At 44.3% G+C, this 22,686-nt stretch overlaps 1 protein-coding gene across 1 annotated transcript; it reads left to right on the top strand.

Moving 5' to 3' along the window:
* The first annotated feature begins 3,399 nt into the window (after positions 1-3,399).
* Positions 3,400-14,506, top strand: PLET1 (placenta expressed transcript 1). The gene is made up of 3 exons (XM_059169982.1): positions 3,400-3,601; positions 9,064-9,265; positions 14,203-14,506. Exons 1-3 carry the CDS (start codon positions 3,421-3,423, stop codon positions 14,504-14,506), a joined length of 687 nt encoding a protein of 228 aa, XP_059025965.1. The 5' UTR covers positions 3,400-3,420.
* The last annotated feature ends 8,180 nt before the right edge of the window (positions 14,507-22,686 follow it).

Raw genomic sequence — 22,686 nt, 5'->3', positions numbered from 1 at the left:
GTAAATAAACATTTTTACTGAGATACATTCCCATACCATAAAATTCAATTTGGTGGGTTTTAGTATATTCACACAATTACAAAACTGTCACAACCATCTAATTCCCAGGGTGCTTCCATCACCCCCAAAAGAAACCCCAAACCAATAAGCAGTCACTTCACATTCTTCTTGTCTCCCCCGATCCCCGTACCCTCCTGCTGCCCCCCAACACCTGTCCTCAGAAAATACTTGGGTCTCTATTAGTTTGTCTCTTCTAGATATTTCATAGAAGGGCTTTCACACATTATGTGGTCTTTTGAGTCTGGCATCTTTCACTTAGCATAGCTTTTTCAAGACTCATCCATGTTGTAGCACCTGTCAGTACCTCGGTCCTTTTTATAGCTGAACAGAATTCCATTGTTGGATATAGCATACTTGGGTATCCATCCAAGAGTTAATGGACACTTAAGTTGTCTCCATCCTTTGGCTTTAGGAATAATGCTCCTATAAACATTCATGTACAAGATTTTGTGTGGTCAAATGTTTTCAATTCTCTTGAGTATATACCTAAGAATGGAGTTTTTGGGTCATAAAATAGTTTGTGTTTAATTTTTTGAAGAATTGCCAAACTATTTTCCAAATTGATTACCTCTCCCCTAGCAATACATGAGGGTTACAATTTTTCCAAATCCTTGCCAACACTTGTTATCTGTCATTTAGCCATCCTCCTGGCTATAAAGTGGTATCTCTTTGTAGTTTTATTTGCATTTTCCTAATAATAATGATGAACATCTTTTCATGTGCTCTTTGGCCTTTGTACATCTTCTTTGGAGAAAGTACTTACTGCCCATTTTTAAATTAGGATACTTGCCTTTTTATTGTTGAGTTTTAAGTGTTCTTTATATATTTTGGGTACTAGGCCCTTATTAGATAATTTGCAAATATTTTCTCCCATTATTGGGATAGTCTTTTTACTTTCTTGATTTGAATGCTAATTTGAAGTTAATTTTCTAGACAGTATGAGTTAGAGGTTCAATTTCATTCTTCTGCATGAGAATATCCAGTGTTCCAGCATCATTTGTTGAAAAAATTATTCTTTCCCCATCAAACGGTCTTGGCATCCCTGTCAAAAATCAGTTGATTATCAACTGATTTATTTCTGGACTTTCAACTCTATTCCATCGATCTATACATGTCTATCCTTATGCCAGTACAGTGCTGCCTTACTATAGCTTAGTAGCAAGTTCTGAAATTGTAGTCAGCAAGAGTCTTCTAACTTTGTTGTTATTGTTTTTTCAAGACCATTTTGGCTATTCTGGGTCTTGTGTTATAGTTTTCAATATGTAAGTCTTACATTTCTTTTGTTAAATTTATTTGATATTTTTATTGAATATCTTCAAGTTTACTGATACTTTCTCTTGCTAGTTAAAATCTGTTGGTAAGCCCTTCTACCAAAATTTTCATTTCAGTTATCATACTTTCCCACAGCGAAATTACATTTTTTTTCAATCATTTTTATCTCCTTATTAATATTCTTTATTGGGTAAGACATTATTCTCATACTTTCATTTCACTCTTTAGACATGGTTTACTTTATTTCTTTGACTATATTTATAATACTTGAGACAACATCTCTAAGTCTAATATCTAGGCCTCCTCAAGGACAGTTTCTATTGGCTGGGAGGTGTGTTCCTGTGTACTGACCATACTTTCTTGTTCCTTTGCATGTCTTGTAATTTTTTGTTGAAAACTGGACTTTTAAAAAATACAATGTGATCATTCTGGGTATGTGATACCCCTCCCTCTTAGGGTTTGTTGTATTTTCCATGGGTTATTGTTGTTCGTTGTTGCTGTGGCTGGTGTCTGTTTAGTGACTTTTATAAATTAATTCTGTGAAGTCTATTTTCTTTATCATGCAGCCACTGATGTCCCTGCTCAGTTCACTTGGTGGGCAACTAATGAAATCTGAGAATTCAGATCCATAGGCAATTTCTAGACAAGTCAAACAGTGACAGTTCTCTGGAAATGAGGCTTTTGGAAAGCTCCAAGCCTACTCTGTCCCCTTGCATTGGCTACTCATTTGCCAGTCTACATGGCTCCCATAGTGGCAAGGCTGTTGATTTCTTTTTTTTTCTTCAATGTTTATTGAGCAATAGTAAATTGATAGTACAAAGCTCCCAAAGAGGGAGGAGACCCAAAGGGGTTGCCCAAGGCTATTGGTTTCTAAGGCTAGTACAGAGGTGTGTTGAAAGGGGTGTAAATAAGCCAAGTTAAAATGCCACATTGTTCTTTGTGCTCAAGGAGATCCAGCCATTTTTCTTAAACAAATGCCCCTCATATTTTTGTAAGCCTTTGGTTAATTTCAAGAGTTAAGAAAAAGTTGATTTTGACTGTTTTTTGCTAGTGTTCTCACTGCTTTTCTGGAGGATATTTTTCAGAGGTCCTAGCTCTACCAGTCTGTGAGTACTTCTCTTGAAAAAACATATATAGGGGCACCTGGGTGGCTCAGTGGGTTAAAGCCTCTGCTTTCAGCTCAGGTCATGATCCCAGGGTCCTGGGATCATGACCTGAGCTGAAATCGCGTCGGGCTCTCTGCTCAGCAGGGAGCCTGCTTCCCTTTGTCTCTCTCTGCCTGCCTCTCTACCTACTTGTGATCTCTGTCTGTCAAATAAATAAATTAAATATTTTTTTAAAAAAAGAAAAAACATATATAAATATCATCTTGATTCTATCCTACTTTTTTCTGGTTCCTTTCTACTTACACAGTACTCCTTCAGTGAATAAATCCTAAAGATCATTAGAGAGATATAAGAAAACATATTTTCTGATTTTTTAGTAGTTTCCTTGTGTTATAGCACTATGTAGGAATGTGTCAGGAATAGGTGGACCAACGCTATTTCTTTCCAGAAAATAAATATAAATCCAAAAGCACAGTCTTCCTAGTTTTATGCTAATCACAAAATTAACTGGGATTGGAAACATGTTCAATTAAGGGGAGCCAGAAAATGATATGTACTATTCCAAGAAAACATAGCTTTTATGCCTGAATTCCCTACAGAGAAGTGTGGAGCTTCTAAATGGGGCAGGTACGTGATGATTACTCAACTCTGAATTTTCCTTTGCCAGTGCTAAGACTTTTCTCAACAGCTTTCTTCAAATAGCAGAGGCTGAGATGAATGAGATGCAAAATAGAACCATGATCAATACCTTCCCCTTCTTGAGCAAAACTGGACTTGGTAAAGGGTCATGCTGACGAGTACTGGGTGAGTCACCTCTACTGATATCCTGGGCCAAATTTCCAACACCCGTTCATGTTAGGGAGGAGTGGGAAGGAGATTTGCATGTGTGACCTCACGCAGAAGCTCCAGCCTGGCATAAAAACAGTTGAGGTGTAGGTATTACCCAGCACCAGGACCAGCAGTTTCCAAACAAGTCAAGACCATGACAGTCCTCAGCTCCATGTTGCTGCCACTCTGGCTGTTTCTATGCTTCGGACTACTGTGTTCTTCTGCCAGCTCTGCAGGTGACATTGACAACTGCGTCCTCTTCAATGAGGTCATCACCACTGGCCAAGGCATCATGGCCAATTCAGATGTCTATGAAAGCAACACAAACTACACAGGTGAGGAGAAGCCATTCTTTTTGTTGTCCTTTGTCTTCTGAGGGGAATTAACTGAATTTCAGAGCACACCCCTCCACTCCTGCTCTCAGTCACACAAAACATGTGTTTTTGACCCAGATGGGAAGTGGGGGCAGAAACAGAAAGAGCCTGTGTGTGAGAGAGTTGGTCGGGTGGGACTGTTTCCTCCCTGTCCTTTGTGCAAACCAGAGCCAGGAGTCATGAAGTCCTGACACCCAGGTTAACAGCCCTAGCAAGAGCACACCTGTGGAAAGTTCTCAGACTGCAATAGAGTGGGTGTTTTTATTGTTTTCACGGGTAATAAGTGCATCACAATGTGTGGTCTGTTCACATTCATTTGATAAAACAATGCCACCGTGGATGATAGTATATTGCACAACACTGGGAGGCACTGTTTGCCTTTGGTGTGTGGGTGGAAACCCTAGTGAGCTAGGCAGGGAGAGTGCTACTCTTCCACCTTGGTTATGATAAGCAGCCTGCAGCTGAGAAAAGTTAGGTTACAGGTCAGGGCTCCCCTGCTATTAAGGGGCAGAGCCGGCTCCTGAATCTTGGTCTTTCCTTCCCAGTCCAATGCTTTTCTTCAAGGTACATAGAATATTTAACAAATATTCTGTTTTGGATCAGCCAAACCTATAAGTCGAGAAAGGTAATTTCTTATTACTTTCATAAAAACAACATTTAATATGGTGGTTTACATGTATTCATGCATTTAGATCTCACAAAAATATGTTAGGCAGATAACATACAATGACCATTCCCGTTTCACAGATGAGAAAACAGGGGTAGAGGTGTTAGTCACTTCCTCAGGTCACAGCTACTTACAGGATGGAGCTGGAATACGAACCTGAGCAGTCCAGTTTCAGACACCCAGTCTTTAACCACTGCACTCTACGACCCTCACTTACAATGAGGAGAGCTAGGACTTCTTACTACATGCTGGGTGCTGTCCTAAGGGTAAATGCTATTATCTTCCCAGATGAGAACCGCAGCATTGGGAAGTTCAAGTTTTACCCAAGGCCATAGTGGATAGCATTGCTAGTATCTGAACCTAAGTAACAGCCAAGATTTGTCCAGCTCTGTTCAGCCAGGATGTCCAGCTTCAGAGCCTGCTGTCTCATTACTATGTCGTCCTGCTCTCCTAGAACTCTAACCAAATTCTGCAGAGAGTACCGAGGTGATGTCCATAGCCATGAACCACAGATTCCAGACTTCAGCAGGAGAATGACAATAGTCTACCTTCACACGCTTGTCCCAGCTTGTCCTTTTCTCTTTTTCCTTGGGGACTGTCACTAAGGGCCTCAGCTGTGACTCAGATCATTGTATCCCACTCCCTCAGTCCTTGTCCTCCCAAAACAGGGAGGATAATCTTATAATTCAAGATGAGGACAGGAAGGCATATGTGTGACCCTGCACATGGGGAAGGACCTGGGGGGCCGAGGGACAGCTACAAAAGAGATCAAGACCCCACACTTAAGATAACATATCACAAGGTGAGGGATTTTGCTGTTGACATGGAAGAAAAAGAAAACTATCTCGTGAAAATGCCGGGTGGAGATATGTCGACTGGGGTTCTTTTGAGAGTAGCAAGGCAGGAGAACAGTCAAGAGAGGATCCGTAAGACCCCTTGAAAGGGAGTATGCTGGGTGAGGGGGAAATCGAACATTTGCCGAGGTGTTGGGTAGAACAGAGAGAAAGGGGAAGGAGGAGAGGAACTCCAGGTCATTGAACACCTATTTCGTGCCAGGCATTTCTCCAAACTTTACCCCACTTCATTTCAGAGCAGAAATGTGCTAAAACTCCGTGATAGACCAAATCACTATGTGAATTATTTAAGCTGAGAGTCAAAATCCTACGCTCAGGGAGATGTGAAGTGCCAGACTCCACACCCAGGATTACACAACAGGCTCCATGTTTTCCTCATGAGAGTGTCATTGCAGGATTGCACTGGGACTCAGGACTTTTGAGGAGACTTGGTAAAGACCAACAAAGGCCAACCACTTCTCCTTATTTTGATTTTAAAGTTTTTTAAATTTCAGGGTTTGTGTCAACATTGGTAAGTCATGTATAAATGGGTTGGAATGTCCTATAGCACACATGCAGCTCAGGCAGGTTAACATTAGAAGAGGTTCTCTGGGTCTGTCTTGGTATCAATGAAAGAAACCCATGACGCAGTGACATTTACATTAAGATTGTGCTGGGTATGTATCTGCCTCCATGGGCAAGAGGGATAAAAGGGGCTTGCCTGTTTGCCTGAACCTTCATCTTATTTAAGGGCACTGTCCAGCACTGGGTGTACAACTATTTTTTAATTAACATATAATGTATTATTTGCTTCAGGGGTACAGGTCTGTGAATCCTCAGGCTTACACAATTTACAGCACTCACCATAGCACATGCCCTCTCCAATGTCCATAACCCAGCCACCCTATCCTTACCCCCACCCCAAGTCCCAGCAACCCTCAGTTTGTTTCCTAAGTTTAAGAGTCTCTTATGCTTTGTATCCCTCCTTGGTCCCACCTTATTTTATTTTTTCCCTCCCTACCCCCCCCCCACGACCCCCTGCCCTGCCTCTCAAATTCCTCATATCAGAGATATCATATGATAGTTGTCTTTCTCTGATTGACTTATTTAACTTAGCATAATACCCTCTAGTTCCATCCACTTTGTTACAAATGGCAGGATTTGGGGGTTTGATGGCTGTATAATATTCCATTTTGTGTGTGTGTGTGTGTATGTATGTGTGTGTGTGTGTGTGTGTGTGTGTGTATATATATATATATATCACATCTTCTTTATTCATTCATCAGTTGATGGACATCTAGGTTCTTCCCATAATTTGGCTATTGTGGACATTGCTGCTATAAACATTGGGGTACATGTGCCCCTTCAGATCACTACATTTGTATCTTTAAGGTAAATACCCAGTAGTGTGATTGAAGGGCCGTAGGGTAGCTCTATTTTCAACTTTTTGAGGAACCTCCATGCTGTTTTCCAGAGTGGCTACACCAGCTTGCATTCCCACTAATAGTGTAGGTGGGTTCCCCTTTCTCCACATCCTCACCGACATCTGTCATTTCCTGACGTTAATTTTAGCTGTTCTAACTGGTGTAAGGTGATATCTTACTGTGGTTTTGATTTGTATTTCCCTGATACCAAGTGATGTGGAGCACTTTTTCATGTGTCTGTTGGCCATCTGGATGTCTTTTTTTTTTTTTTTTTTTTTTTGTAGAAATGTCTGTTCATGTCCTCTGCCCATTTCTTGACTGGATTATTTCTTCTTTGGATGTTGAGTTTGATAAGTTATTTATAGATTTTGGATACTAGCCCTTCATCCAATATGTCATTTGCAAATAACTTCTCCCATTCTGTCCGTTGTCTTTTGGTTTTGTTGACTGTTTCCTTTGCTGTGCAAAAGCTTTTGATCTTGATGAAGTCCCAATAGTTCATTTTTGAGTGCACAACTTTTTAAATCAATCAGTAGTTATTTAGAGCCCTCCAAGTTCCCAGCATTGGGCTGGCCAGATACTGACATGGAAGAAACCACAGTACAGAGAACAAGCCAGAATGTAATTAACTACTCAACTCTATAGGAACAAATGTAAATGTTTCAGGAATGAAAGGAAGAGAAGGCTGGACTGGGCCAGAGGTGGAACATAGGTAAGGTCCTGGAGAGTAAGCAGGGATGGGATGTGTGATGAGAAGGCAGGGTTCCAGACATGAACAAAGGTTAAGGGCAGGTATGGGCCAGTTGCACCTGCAGAACCGAGGAGGGTTGGCTGCACCTAGAGCAGGAGTGCAAAAAGCACAGCGAGCCAGGTTAGGAGGGTCATAAAAGCCATATGTTGGGTACTGTAATCAACAGAAGTAAAAATGTAAAAGCAGAAATCTTTAGGTCGTCTAGAAAGATGGGCGCTTGAAAGGTTTGGGAGAGTACTTTGTCCTCACAGAAAAGCTGTATGTGGAAGTGATCTGGCTGCAGCCTGAAGAGGGAAGGTGGAGGCCAGAAACCCAGGTTACAGATGCGTAGGAGGGAAGGAAGGAGGCAGGAAGCCAGTGTGAGAGAGGGAGAGCAGAAGTAACAGCAGAAACAAGAGCTTGCCCGTGGGAGAACTGACAGACTTGGTACGATCTCAGGATACCATCGCTGAGCACCACCCTCCTCACTATCGTGCACACGTCTACAAGGGTCAGGTTCTCAGTGGGCAAGTCAGGCCAGTGGGGTTTGGCTCAGCCTACCCTGATTGGCCAAAACAACAGAACAGAAATGTTTTGTCCTAAAAAAGATAAATAAATAACAATCCCAATTCATTCAACACCCATCATGTGTTGAAAGCCTTACACTCTCTGTGCTTTTCCCAGGAACCTTGTAGATAAGGTACTATGATCTCTGTATCATGAGGGCTAATGTCCTCATCCTCAGACCCAGGACCAGACCTGGTGTAGAGTGGGCATTCCATAATTATTTGCAGAGCGAGTGACGGACAGGCTGAGAGAGGAAATGACTCGCTCCTAAATGTGAAAGCTAGAATTCTTATCCAGTAGTACTGTCTGATCCTATTGTGCCACATGCTTGACTTTCTTTGCTTTGTACGGAAAAACCTCTCAAAGGATTTGGGTGGCTGACAGGGCCCTGGAGAATAACACTTTAGCACTGAGAAATTCTCCCAGAAGGGATCTTTTAAGGGAGGGAATGGACAGGCTGAAATGTCCTCTTGAAGTACGCTCCCTGTTACATATCAGAATGCTAGAATTGGCAAGTGTCAGTGCTGTCCCTGTGAGTATATCCTATGCTAGGTCAACAGGGAAGAATTACCTGACTGGGGAAGGCCAGGAAACCCTAGCATTATTGGACAGGGGCTCAGAGACCACACCCCTTCCCTCACACTCAACAACAGAGACCAAGGGAATCAGTGATTCTGGGACCAAGAATGGGCTCTGCTTTAACTTGGCACTAAGGGTGCCTAATGTCATGACACACTGCCCAGTGGGCCCACTTGACCCCTTCCCAGGCAACAACCCCGCCTCTCCCCACCCTGCTCTCCCCCCGTGAGAAGGGCAGAACAACCCATCTCCTTTATCTGGTGCACAGGAACCTGGCTCTGGAGGTTAAGAGCCAACCAGGATCTTACCTCTGTTCTACAGCAAAACCAGGGCCAGAGCACAGGTCTTCTTTTGTTTACCATTTACTGGAGAAAATGAGGAAAACAAAAACACACAAGGAAGAAAATAAAAATAATTGATAATCCCACTACCAAGAAATCACCATAGTTAATATCTTCTATTTCCTTCCAGACCTTTGTCTGCAACCGCATTTAAGATGGGATCGTACCGTAGGTACCACACTGGTTGTAACTTCCTTTTTCCTGCTGAAGTTTGATTTCATGACCCTCATCCCCCTTCTGACTGCACAAATGGCTGACTGGTTCCCTACCCTTCCCTCCTAGTATGGGTTCCCGTGAATGCCAGCGTTAGCTCTGTGGTCCTGCGAGCCGTGGACGCGAACAACAACTCACTGGGCCTCTGGGAGAAAGCAGACAAGGTTTGCCGCAACAGTGCCCTGTATCGCCTGGATAACCAGAGGGATCAGATCTTCATGGCAAACTGGGTATCTCCTAACTCGACGAACATAACCACAGTCGCGCTACAGTAAGAAACTACCCCTGTGTGATCTGCTTTGGGCTTGTACAAGCGCAGATGGGGTTTACACAGTTTCACGCTGACCTTGGATGACTCAAAACGCACTCCAGACACGATGTGGAAAATTTAGTAGCTGCACTCCTTTCTGCCTCACTACTCTGTCCTTCTCCCTGCAGGAGTTCCCACTTGTGCGCAGACACAGACACACACTCCTCCCCCTCCCCCACTCCCAGGCAGGTGCAACAGAGACAAAGATCGCTCTAGTGTTAAAGAAAACCATAGCTGTAGAGTGGTTAAAACCAAACAAGCAAACACATGAAAACACTTTATTTGGGACTGTTGCAACAGGAGAGAAGAGACCTCAGGATAGAACCAAGTTCAGTTCTGAATACATCACAGGCAAGTGGGAATTTAGAGCCACGGAGCAGGGTGGGGATCACTGAGAGGAAACAACAGGGCCTGTGAGGGGGGCTTCTGGCTAAACTGACCTAACAGGATTCTTGCAGAAGGCAGGCCAGGGCCATCAGATATTCCCCTGGGGTGGGAGAAGACGAAGAACTAGGTGTTAGGGGTACACAGTGGGAGGTACTTGCTGAACTGATTTAGCAGGGTTCTCACTAAAACCGGATTTTACAAGGAAGTGCACAGACAGGCCTAGAAGAAGGTTCTGGAGCCTGACTAAAGTTGGTGAAGCAAAGAATCATTGTCACTGGACATGCTGTTTGCTTCAAATTCCAGAGAATAATTTTTTAAAACACACATTCATTTTGGAAATGCCACATGTGATGACTGTGTCATAAAACTGGCTTTCTAATGTCACACAAAATGGACACCCTCAGACTGTGAGGTGAGGCCACATGGGGGCTTGCATTACACTTTAACAGAAAGACCTTCCTCTCAGCTAATGACATTATCCAAGTTACCTCAGGAGCCCATGTTGAGAGGCCCTCACACTTTCAGACTGCCACTTGTATTGAAAGGTCAGGTCTGACCATCGGGCCGTGGCTCCTAGTGGTGTCCCCTTGGTAGTGAACAGCCACCAAGTCTCTGTGGACATTGGTGGTTCTGATGCCATCAAGCCATCCTGCCTTCTCCCAACATCTTGGGGCCTGGTCAGACTCAGCTGGTTCTGGAGAGGTGACTGGGCCCCAAATCCAAGGGAGTTGCTGCATTCCAGCCTCCCGAGGACAGCAGTCTCTTAGAAATCAGCCAAAGCTAATCAGGGCAACGACTTTGCTTTCCTCTCACCTCATTAAAGCCTCCACACTCCATGCAACAACAGATAAAAGGCCCAACGGTAGCAACCTGCCACAGAAACAGCACATTCCCACCAACAGTGTGGTCTGCAGACCCCTCCTACCCTGCACTGGCCTCTCTGCTTGTTCAGCCTTGGTACCCACTCCTGACACGGCGAGGGGAGCAGCACATATGATGGGGGTATGGAGAGCAGCCGGGCGGGGCACAGTGAGATGTGAAGAGGCCCCTGTCCACGGGGCTCCACAATGAGTTTTGGGGAGGCAAGGCCCCTACAGAAATAACTGCAGAAGTTGAGTATCAGTTCCTCAAGAAAGCATTCCCTAAACCCCCGGGTCAGGCTCCAGCTTCCTATTTGCACTCTCATAACTTCCACTGCTTTGTCACAACACGTCACAACTGTGATCAATTATTTAACAATTGTTTTGTTGCAAGTCTGTTTCTCTGAAGAAACTGTAAAGTGCCAGAAGGGTAAGAACCATGCCTGTCTCGTTCACCACTGTCCCCTCAGCACCAAGCATGGGGACTGGCAAGTGGCGCACACTCATTAGTTAACTGTTGAATGTATGAACGGGAGACGGGGTTAATAACGTGACCACTGACAGAACAACACACCAAGCTGTACAGACCACTTAATAAGCATTAAGCACCTACTACGTGTCAGGCATTGCTGACGACAGAACCTGCCCTCAAGGAGCCCTCTCATGGCAGGGCTGGTTCCCAGCAAGGCCATGCAGTCACGGGGCACGTCTCTCTAACAGGGCTCTGTCTGGGAATGACAACGTGGAGAAATGACTTCACAGAAGTTACTGTGCAGTATCTGGGCAGATGGGACCAGGATGGAGATCACAGGCAGGACTGGCTTGAACAATGACCAGAAGTGCATTCCAGCTTGTGGGGAGTTCAGGGTGCTGAAGTTGGTGGGGTGGGGGATGGACAAGAGCTTCACTGGAGCAAGACCGTGGAGAATCTTAGTCAAGACAACATACAACAGATCAGTAATGATCGGCTGACAGTGCTGTAGAGAACACCAAGGTCAGGATCTCCCGGGAAGGCAGAAAAGGGAGCTAGACTTGTGAATTCCACAGCGGAGGGCCTCACCATTATCTCTTATTGATTTGCCCTCCACAGAGCCTTCAGTATTAATTTCTACAATGCTGCTACATTTTCTTCTCTGCAACTAGGAAGAAAAGGTAAGTTCCTCTGTGGCCTATTTACACATCTGGCAGTGACTCGGTCAGCGTGGAAAATTAGATGGTGGGTGCCTTAGAAGAGTCTTCTAATCATGTGGTATCCAGATGTCAGCTGAGTTCCCGAACACCTGAGACCTACAGAAGACAGTGTGACCCCTTATCCTATGCCTCTGGGAAGCAAAAGCCATTCCCAAGATTTTTGCCAACTCCCAGGGGCCTTTAATTAGCCACCTGTGGCTCCAGATTCCTGCTTCCTTGGAAGCCATTATGTCCAATGCCACACCGATGGATAGGAAAATCAGCTCTTTGCTTAATTTCCACAATGCATTCCCACTTGCACAATGCCTTCCTAGGTATAGCAGACTTTAACCAAGGGACTCAAGGAAAGGGGTAAAGATTTGCACAAAGAAGGCTTGAAGAAGAGTATAGAAATGCTCATACTTTCCTTAGTTCTTAGAGTGGCCTCTGGCCACCACCAAGGATTTCCACTGACCTTTAATAGGCTGTTGTCCCCAATTTACGGCCATCCTGAAGCTCCTCGTCCTTCTCTTGCCTTCTCTGTCCTATTCCTTCTCTCTTACCTTCTTCTAGGGAGCTAAAACAAATTCAAGAAATTGAGGTGCAGGAAAGATAGGTAACTTGCCTGAAGACACACAGAAAGTAAATGGAGAAATTAGGACTCGCGGTCCATATCTTACACTTTTTTCCACTTATCTTAGACTTACCTCAAAACTATAAAAAGACAATCTTTCATTCTTTTTTTTTTTTTTTTTTTAAAGATTTATTTATTTATTTATTTGACAGAGAGAAATCACAAGTAGATGGAGAGGCAGGCAGAGAGAGAGAGAGAGGGAAGCAGGCTCCCTGCTGAGCAGAGAGCCCGATGCGGGACTCGATCCCAGGGCCCTGAGATCATGACCTGAGCCGAAGGCAGCGGCTTAACCCACTGAGCCACCCAGGCGCCCCGACAATCTTTCATTCTTAATGAAATTTTTAAATACAAAGTTCAACCAAGAACAAGAAGCATTAGTCCTTCTCAGTGTTGAGATAACAGGTCTTCCTTGGGGGTCCCCCAACACTGAAATACAAGTAGTACGCAGCCCATCTTCCTGCTGGCCATACATTGCAAATGTGGACACAAGGGATATCTATCTACAACAACAAATTTCAAAGTGATTCTGTCTAAGGAATCTATTACATGAGTGCCTTCATGGCTTCCTTGGTTGTTCCCCTCTATGAAAAGACTGGGGTGTTATTTTCCTCCTGAAGGACATTTTCAAGATGAACACTCATGTAAATGCTAGGAAAGAAAGAAAAAAGTGTTTGCTTCTAATCAGGATTCCTTGGCTCCACATTAATAAAATCCAGCTTAGAAGGAAAGAAGAAAAGAAAAAAAGAAAAGAGGGGAGGGAGGGAGGAAGAGAGGAAGGAAGGAAGCAAGCAAGCAAGCCGTTGTGTTCAGACCTTGTGGTTCAGTGGGTCAGTGGGATACTGGAGAAACATCTACCCTGGGAAACACTAAGAGATAAAACACAGTGCCTTGTAATTGGAAGGCACCCTCCCACCAGGGGAGAGTGCCTGAGCCTGAGCAAATCACTGGACTTCTCCCTTTTTTTTCTTCTTCCATATAATCCTCTTTGATCCACAGACCCTTGGAGGCATCATTAAAAAGGCTCTAGTTTTTCCAAGATCAGACTACCCACAGGGCCTGGTTATCTCTGCTTCTCTGGAAGGCAACCTCAGAGAACCCAAGGGTGGTCAGATCCCTGCACAGAGGAATGAGAAGTGCCTCTGAAATCACAGAAAGAGATTCCAGGGTTTGAATGGGGCTTCTGGGTACTTGCTTTAGAGCAGGGGTAGCCATCCTCAGGTCTCGATGATACTAGTTGTTTGGTTTTTTTTTAAGATTTTATTTATTCATTTGACAGAGAGAGAGCACAAGCAGGGGGAGTAGCACATAGAGGGAGAAGGAGAAGCAGCTACCCCACTGAGTAGGGAGCCCCACACAGGGCTCGATCCCAGGACCCTGGGAGCATGACCTGAGTCAAAGGCAGACTCTTAACTAACTGAGCCACCCAGGCCAGGCACTCTGATATCTAATTCTCATAAGCGTTACATGCAACCTTTGAAATTAGCAAGAAAAAATATTTAATTTTGCCATTCTGGATCATATTTGCACTGCCTAATATAACATTAAGCACATGAAGACATTTGAGGACAGAGTACCCACCCAACAAATTCAGTGGTTGTTTAAACTCCTTCCCTGTAGGATTGTGTAGACCTTAACGGTGGAGAATATTTCTTACTTATTTTTTCTTCCTTGACATTCTATACTCCCTGGTTTTCCTACTCCTCTACATACACTTAGCCACTAAAAAGTGTTGACGGAAGTTCGCTCATAAACTCTGGCTCTAGTGTTCCATCAGATTGGCCTCCTTTCTCCAGTGCCCCCCCAAAGCAGGTTCTGATGCCTTTGTTTTGTTTTGTTTTGTTTTCCAGACACAACCACTTCCCAGATCTCTACAACCAGGACAAACCCACACCCTACCTCAACAACAGGACACAACTACACGACAAGAATAACTCCACACTCAACTGCAACAAGAAAATACCTCTCCACAACCACAACAACCCCACACCCAACCTCAATGACAAGACACTTCTTCACAGCCAGGACAACCCCATACCCAGTCCCAAGGACAACCAGCTTGGCCAACAGAACCTTCCTCTGCCCAATCACAAGTGCCATTCAAATCCTGCTGGTGTTTCTCACCAGCAAACTCCTCTCCTAGAAGGAAGCTGAAAAACAGTTGCTCCTGCCTCTACCATATCCTCCTAAGTTCAGTTCCAAGCCAGTGCTCTTATAGGCATGTGAATGAAGACTTTACATTCTCAAATGGGCAACTCTACTACCATTGCTTTGGACCAAAACAGAGACCTGGGTGTCACTTGGTGGAGGGTAGCTAGTCCATTTACTGGTGGACTTGGGGCACACACATGTTCAACTGGTGAACATCAACGGATGTTCACTTGTGTCTCTCAAGACACAAATTAGGCTTTTTGTTGACTACTTAGACCTAGTCCGGGTGTAACCTGGAATTCTGGCTCTCAGTTTCACATGCTGACAGCCAATTCCGCAGCCAATGTAAACTTCTGTTCACTGCCAAATGATTCCTCCATACCTGAGTCTCTGTGGGAACAACCTTTCTTCACTTTCAGGATGATCTCAGAGTTCTGACCAAACCCACTCAGCTTACACAGAGCTTCTGTGCCTCATGTCACCCAACAAGGAAAGGAAAAAGTAATAGTCCTGATATTATTGGCCACACCAGTAGCACGTGAAGGGCTAGAAAACAGGAATGTACCATGTCTGAGCAAACAACCATAGGTAAATATGATGGTATAAAGATACTATTTCCTATGTCATACCAAATAAGCTACACTTCAAACAAAAATGTGTTAAATTCAAATATAAGTCTTTAATAGAGTGATTAAAGTACATCTGTCTAATTTTATTCATGTATATGAACATTAAAAAATTAATAGAATGCTGAGAGTGTGTACGCTTTCAAAGCCAGATCTAAGGGTAAACTTTTCCCAATTTTACTTCTCTTCAAGTACAAACTGGTCATTTTTTCCTTAATGGTAATTTCCATTAAGAAATGGGAAAAATATTTATAATATTCATAATGCAATATAAAACCAAAAGAAAGCATGGGATTTCCAACAATACCCTGGTAATAAGCAGCAAAGTTCTAATAATTACCTAAATTCCAAGATGCCAATATCTAGAAACTAGCCTTCCTCTGGGACGGTTTCTGTCAATTTCTTCTTCCCTGTGAATAGGACACACTTTTCCTACTTGTAGGTCTTTGATTTTTGTTGAACCCCGGACATGTTGAAGGCTAAAACGTGGTGACTCTGGAAATCAGGCTCTGCCTCCCCTCCAGGGCAGGCTGCTGCTTGCTGAGGGCCACCCTCCATTTGCTTAGGGACTTTTCCCAACTATCGTGTGCAGACCGCATTCCTTACTGAGCGTGGTCACTGACCGCTCTCTCCTGTTATCTCAGAGCTCAGCCAGCGACCTGAGAGATTTTCTTAAATATCAAAATTTAGCAGCCTCTTTCCTCATTAAGCATTCCTCTAATAGCTGGAAGGGTTTTTTGTTTTGTTTTTTGGTTTTTTTAGATCCTAGAGTATTGAGAAAGTTCACTCCGACAGTCTTTGCCAGCTTAATGGTTGCTGCAGTGAACAGACCGATTCCTGGAGTTCCTCATCCTGCCATGTTCTGTGACATGACTCAGTAGCCACCACTAGTAACTGCCAGGTGCTGTGCTAAGTGCTTTAAGTGCATCTTCCCATTTAATCGTCACAACCCTAGAGATACAGATATTTTATAGACACGGACACTAAGGCAGAGAGAGAGAAATCATTGGCCCAGAGTCGTTCAGTGAGTAAGTCGTGAGGCAGGGTTTCGATAGAGAGTCTGCACCATTAACCAGGACACCCTTAGAGCCCCCTGTGTGGCTCCTGCACCCCCTGGATCCCCCAAGACAGCGGGCTCCCCAGGGCCCTATGACAAGAAGGTATGGGGCTCTCTCAGGGGCACAAGCAGGCGGTGTGCTCCAGCAGCGCTCCCCCACGCCCCACTCGGCTGCCACCTCTGAGAAAAACTGCACTGAGCCCTGACCCAAAAGCTAGGAACAGGCTCATATTTATCCGTCATGGCCCAGCCTGGCTGCATCTCAGGCTCCATGTAGAAGGTGGGACAACTGTTGGAGCCTCAGCAAAAACACTCTCTCAAGCTGGAAAACTTTTAGACTTGGAGAAATCTGAAGGGCTGAATTCAGACACGCAGCCCAGAGGCAGCTCGGCAAGGGCACTGAATTTGGAGGCAGGGAGCCTATTAAATTCCAGTTCTGCTCCAAAGGAAGGAGGTGAGCTTCTGCCTTGATTTCTCATCTGTTCCATTCAGGGTTGGCCCAGGTGGCATCTGAGCGCTCTTGCCAGTGGGCCTCCATTTGGACTTCCTGTCACATCCACACCTTAGTTCTCAGGGTCTAGTCAGAAGTGGGAGGTCAGCATTGCTCTGTGCCCTGTCTGATTGGCCGCCAGGAGCACTGCAGAGGATTCAGAAGAAAAAGCCAGGTTCAGACACAGAGTGTCGTATTCGACAAGGGTTATCTTCCCTGGGCTGGAGAGGCCGCACTTCCTCAGGAGGCTTCTGGGTTATCTGCCATCCATGGTGTCTCCAGCGAGTCCAATGAGCCCCCAGGAGAGCAAGAGTAAAGAGATAAACAAGTATGCCTGTTCAGTCTAGGAAAAAACTAATCCTGATGGGAGGGTGACCCACCATGAGGAGAACAAAGGCATTCAGGAACTTCGGGGAAACCCCACGCTGCACCTCCTGCACAGAAAAGAGGTGAACAAAAGATGGACTGTCTCCACTCCCACGCTCCCTTGCCCAACCTCATTCTTCCACTTCTGGGTTTTCTTCTTTGCGGCTTCCTGTTTTGTGAATTCAATGCATCCTTACCTTCTGTTAGAAACAGCAACTGCCCACCCCTTTACGGGAAGGGAGTGCTGAGGGAGTAGGAGAGAAAGCTGCAGGCTTCCAAATCCCATCACCTCAAAGATCCTCGCACCAGAAAGATTACCGAGCCAGGTCAGTAGTCACTATCCCACTGACTGTTCAGAGCAGCAAAACACTCAAGACAAGCAGAACACGCAGACATTACCTTATGATCTCTCAACCTCCACATTACTTTTGAAAATAAACATTGAAAAATACTAATAATTAAGTAAAAAAACTTTATTATTTCATCCAAGAGGTAGTTCAGCAAATGTCTTAAGGCATAAACTTTGAGGTCAGACTGCATGCGTTCAATCTTGTTTGATTTTACCCCCTTGATAGTTGTGGGACCCTGTATGAGTTATTTAGCATCTGTGTGACTCGATTTCCTCATCTGTAGAATAGGGAGAAATACAGTAGCTACCCATAGGCCATTGTGGAGATTAAACCAGTTAATATATAAAGCACGTGGAATAGTAACTGGCACAAAGTAAGTACTATATAATTATTTAATGGCTAAAAAAGGCATCACAACTGATATACTGATGTACAAGAAAGCCAAGTATTGTACCCACAGAAATATGTGCAGATAAAATGGTACCCATAACAAGGACTTAAAGTACTAACGTAAGCATATTGTTAACTCTTTTTTTTTTAAGATTTTATTTATTTGATAGACTGAGATCACAAGTAGGCAGAGAGGCAAGTGGCGGGGGTTGGGGGAACAGGCTCTCCCTGGTGCAGAGCTTGATCAAAGGACCCTGGGCTCATGATTTGAGCTGAAGGCAGAGGCTTAGCCCACTGAGCCACCCAGACACCCCCTAACTTGTAACTCTTATGAGAAATGGTCAGTGTCTGACATTTCACAGCCTTTCTCCCCCTCAGCCTCACCTTCACCACCCTTCAAGCCTCTAAGTAAAACGTCCCCTTGCATGCTGGGTCAGCTCCTCTTACAGAGAAGCTAAAGCTAAACTGTGGGTGAGAGGTTGACAGTCCACATAATAAAGAGTTACTGGGGAAGGTGGAGAAGAAAGAGCAAGCCAAGTCTGGGACTGGTACTGTGGGGCCTGAGAAGAGACGAGCCTCTGTGGAGTGCGTGGAGAGGCAAAGAAATTTCCTAAGAGCAGCCCTCAGTTACTAATTGGCTGTCTCTTAATGTCCTTCAAGACATAAAAGTGAAAATAAGAATTATTTTCCTTCTGATCACTGGACTGTATTCCTTTGACTGTGGTTCAGCACTGAAACTGCGTCATATGGACCACCCCTACCCTGCCTTTATGTAAGTTATGTCCATGCATATAGATAGAATGAAGTTAAATATATATACCTGATAGAAGTGGGAAATAATTTAACAGACGCAAAAAACTACACATTCATCTATGCATATGCATATAACCTGTATGTAAAAATAACTTTAGACTCAGACACTTGAGTCTAACAAACTCAAAAAGCCTTTGGGTAAACGAACAAAATATGTAGACAGCACATTCAAAGAGCTTGGGAAAATTGTTGAATCGTTATTTTAATTGAGTCTGTTTTCCTTCCTTCCTTCCTCTCTTTCCTTCCTTTCATCCTTCCACTCTCCTTCCCTTTCTTTTAAAGCCAAACAAACTTAGGTTCAAATCCCAGCTCTTCCACATAATGAATGACTTTGAATAAGACCCTTCATCTCCTTCGACCCCAGATTTCCTACAGTGAACTAGAGCTGACTGACTCCACCTCCAGGAGCCACAGTGACCGAGATGCTGGACACACAGTGGATAGCATATTGTTAATTCACAACAAGCCAACCAATGCCAAAAACGTTGCTCAGTTAACTACACAATCTGAAATAAGAGTGGAAAACATACCCCACAGTCTGGTTAGGCTGCACTTTTTCCTCCCTTTTCTAAATAGTTTTCTCCTTCAAGAATGGAGCTTCAACATTCCCCCCTAATATTTTGGGAGTTACTGAAAGTTATTATGGCAACAAAACTAGGCATTTTTGCTGAAAAACATGTTATTGCCTCAGTGTTGCCACAGATCTATTCAGTTCATGCTCTATGAAAAATCCTGCTCTTAGGGGCCAAACAGATGGAATGATAAAAGGCATTCTTTGCAATACCAGCTGAGGCTCTCTCTGCCTTCGGCATACCTCCTCTCCACAAGCTGGTGGTGGGTATCAAGGAGGTTACGTATTGCATGGAGCACTGGGTGTGGTACATAAACAATGAATCTTGAAACACTGAAAAAAAAAAAAAAACCACGCATACACAAAAACAACAACAAAAAAAACCTACCCATCAATCTTGACTGTTTATCCTGTTATTAAGGGAGTACCTTGTCAGTGAACACGTGTAAGGGTGGCTACCAATGACAGTGTGGCCACGAGGACAGCAATTTCCCAAAAGATCCTTGATTCTCACTTATTTTTTGATAAAGTAGTAGTTGAAAATTTTTAAAAATTTTGTTCACAAGCAGGAATGGAAATTTTCCGGGAAGATAAAATTAGCCTATAACTAGGTTTGGAGATGTACTTAGGGGATTTTATTTTACTTTGTGGTCGTTGTTCATAAAGAATAACATCTACGTGAAGCATACTTGAAAAATTTGGTATTAAATCTCAAATTTTTTACCAAACCAGGATCAACCAGTTCTTTAGAGATGGCAGGCACTTTTATTCAATCAATAACTAATTATTCAGTACCTGCTGGGCAGTGGGCCCTAGGCCAGGTCCTGGTGAAAGAAAACTAAAAAGACAACAGGGCTCTGGCCCTTACATGCTTGGGAAAGACAGTCAACTAGTAAGCAAATAAATAAGACAAAAGGAAATGTAGATAAAAGTTTTGAGACTTCGAGAAAGGGAAAGCGGAGTGTATAGGTATTATAATAGAAAATAATGGGATTTCTACCTATTCGAGTGAGCAAGGAGGGCTTCTGCCAGAGGGGGACCTTTAGGCTGGGATCTTAATGATCAGTTTTACAAAGAGGTGAGAGGTGGGGGGTAGAGGGCATAAAAACAGAAAATACAAAGATCTTGAGGCAGAAATGAAAGTGGTGTGCTTTAGGACCTGAGAAAGGCCAATGTGACCAGCTCCCTAGCTGGACGCTAGGAAAAGGCAGTGACTGGGTCATATGGGTCATAAAGTTTGGTTTCTATTTTAAAATCAAGAGGAAGCTTTCAAGGAGTAACAGTGGAGAAGAAAGAACTAAACAAGTATGGAAGAGAACCAAACTGCAAGCAGAAGACCAGCAAGAAGGCCGTGTCAATAATCCAGGCAAGAAATGGTGGCAGTTTGGCCTGAGGCAGTGGCCTTGGAAATGGGGAGAGAGAGAGAGAAAAATCACTGCATAGTTTAGAGGTAGAACTGGTAAAACTTTCTGATAGATTAGCAGTGGTAGGAATCCAGGACAAGTCCCAGATTTCTGGTTTGGAAAAATGAATGGATGGCAGCAGCATTTTGAGGGGAGCTGGTGGAAGCATGAAGTCTGAAGGAGGACTTGGAAATTCACTTTAGGGGATGTTAACTTTGATGCCCGTGCGATACCTCGCTACCCATCTATGGTCCTTTCTGCAAATTAAACCTTTAAAAGGTGAAAGACAACACTAGCCCTTCTATTTCTTCAGGTTGTCATCAGCCACAGTGCTCGTATTTATTAAGATATTTGTGAAAAGTGAAAAAGGTCTTTAAACTGAGTTCATACTTTTACTAATATTGGGAATTTTCACTGATAAACTGGCTGCCTGAAAGGTGAACTTGGGCTGATGTACTGAGGACTTGTTTCTTGGGCATCTTGGAGAATATGACCTTGGGATATTGTTTCTTTAACCAAGAAGGAAGGTAGGTAGGCAGGTATGGAGGAAGGAAGGGAGGGAGGGAGGGAGGGAGGGGAGGAGAGGGGAGGAGAAAGAGGGCGGGGAGGAAGGTAGGAATAGGGGGAGAGAGGGACGGGGAGAGGAGAAGAGAGGAGGAAGAAAGAGAGGAAGGGAGGGAGAGAGAGAGAAGAAGGAAAGGGAAGGGAAGGGGAGAGGAGGGAAGGGAAGGGGAGAAGAGGGAAGGGTAGGGGAGGGGAGAGGAGGGAAGGGGAGGAAAGGGAAGGGAAGGGGAGAAGAGGGAAGGGAAGGGGAGGGAAGGGAAGGGGAGGGAAGGGGAGGGGAGGGGAGGGGAGGGGAGAGGAGGGAGGGAGCGCAGGAGGGACTAAAGAAGGAAGGAAGGAAGGACGAGGGTGGGAGGGAGGGAGGAAGGGAAGGCCAGTGCTTTAATTCTTCTTTTTAATGATTAATACTCTTGTCTCCATGGTGACAAAATCCCACGGGATTGGGTGGTTGGATTCTGAAGGAAGCAAACCAACTGATGAGCTACTTGAAAGCCTAACTGCAGCTTTGAAAATCCTTCCAGCGCACAAACCGCCCTCCCTGACGTTTCTTTGGTGCTGATAGCAGTTCTCTCTGCAGCTATGCGAAGAGGGTGTTTATCTGGGACAGTTTCCAAACGTGTCTTGCAACAGAATCTTGCTATAAAGTTAAATCGTGTGAAACTAACAATGATTTTTCTATATGCGAGGGAGGCTAGAAATATCCCAGACAAAACAAAAGTGAAATGAGCACAATCTGTTTCCCATCTTTAAAATAATTCTATTTCCAAGAGGAATGTAAAAGTTTAGAGTTAAAAAAAAAAAAAAAAAGGGACACTTACCATAGATCTAGGCTATGAGTGGCGGTATATACTCAACTGATCGTATTCTGGCCATTTTTATAACCCACTGGTAATACTACATCAATTCAGGCTATATAATGACCACTTGTTCTGGTCATTCTGTTCATAGTGATACAGTCAGTATAATTGTTCTCAACTTCTTACCTTAGAGTTGGTGTGGATTTCAAGAATCATGCTTTAAAGATCTGTGTACGTCTACCCACAAAACCCACCATGCCCACTGGAAACCACCACTGCTGCTTAAATATTTCACTCCTGCAAAAGGAAACGTGTTTTATTCCAGGCATCAAAAAGGGGATGACAGGCCTCCCCCACTGACCTCCCCAGCCTCCTTTCCTGCTGTTCACCTCGTCACACTTTGCACACTAGAATATATGTGCAATCCACCCCCTCGATTGTGGGTGGTTTTAGTGACTTGCTTCTAAGGAACACAATCTAGAAATGTGATCAGGTCACAAGAGTGTGACCTCCACCTCCACCGTGCTGGGGCGTGTGCGTGCGTGCTCACTTGCTGGCGCTCTCCCCCCCCCCTCTCACCTGCCCATGCAGAGGAAGCAAGCTCCCCTCTCTGAAGCTGCTCTATGCAGGGGACCCCATGGCAAGAAAGGGAGGGACAAACTGAGGACTCCAACCAACAACCCCATGAGTGAGAGGGAAGCTGACCCTTCCCAATCTAGCCTTGAGAGGACTGCAACCCATTAGTGACCCTGAACC

Source organism: Mustela lutreola, chromosome 1 (genome assembly GCF_030435805.1).
Source record: "Mustela lutreola isolate mMusLut2 chromosome 1, mMusLut2.pri, whole genome shotgun sequence".
NCBI lineage: Eukaryota > Metazoa > Chordata > Mammalia > Carnivora > Mustelidae > Mustela > Mustela lutreola.
The sequence above is the reverse complement of the archived record's forward strand: the minus strand, read 5'-3'. Positions and strand labels throughout refer to the sequence as shown.

Excerpts from the sequence above, each read along its gene's own strand:
- PLET1 (XM_059169982.1), top strand. The coding sequence starts at position 3,421 with ATGACAGTCCTCAGCTCCATGTTGCTGCCACTCTGGCTGTTTCTATGC. Across the intron at positions 3,602-9,063 it reads AAGCAACACAAACTACACAG|TATGGGTTCCCGTGAATGCC; the intron begins GTGAGGAGAAGC and ends CTTCCCTCCTAG. Across the intron at positions 9,266-14,202 it reads ATAACCACAGTCGCGCTACA|ACACAACCACTTCCCAGATC; the intron begins GTAAGAAACTAC and ends TTTGTTTTCCAG.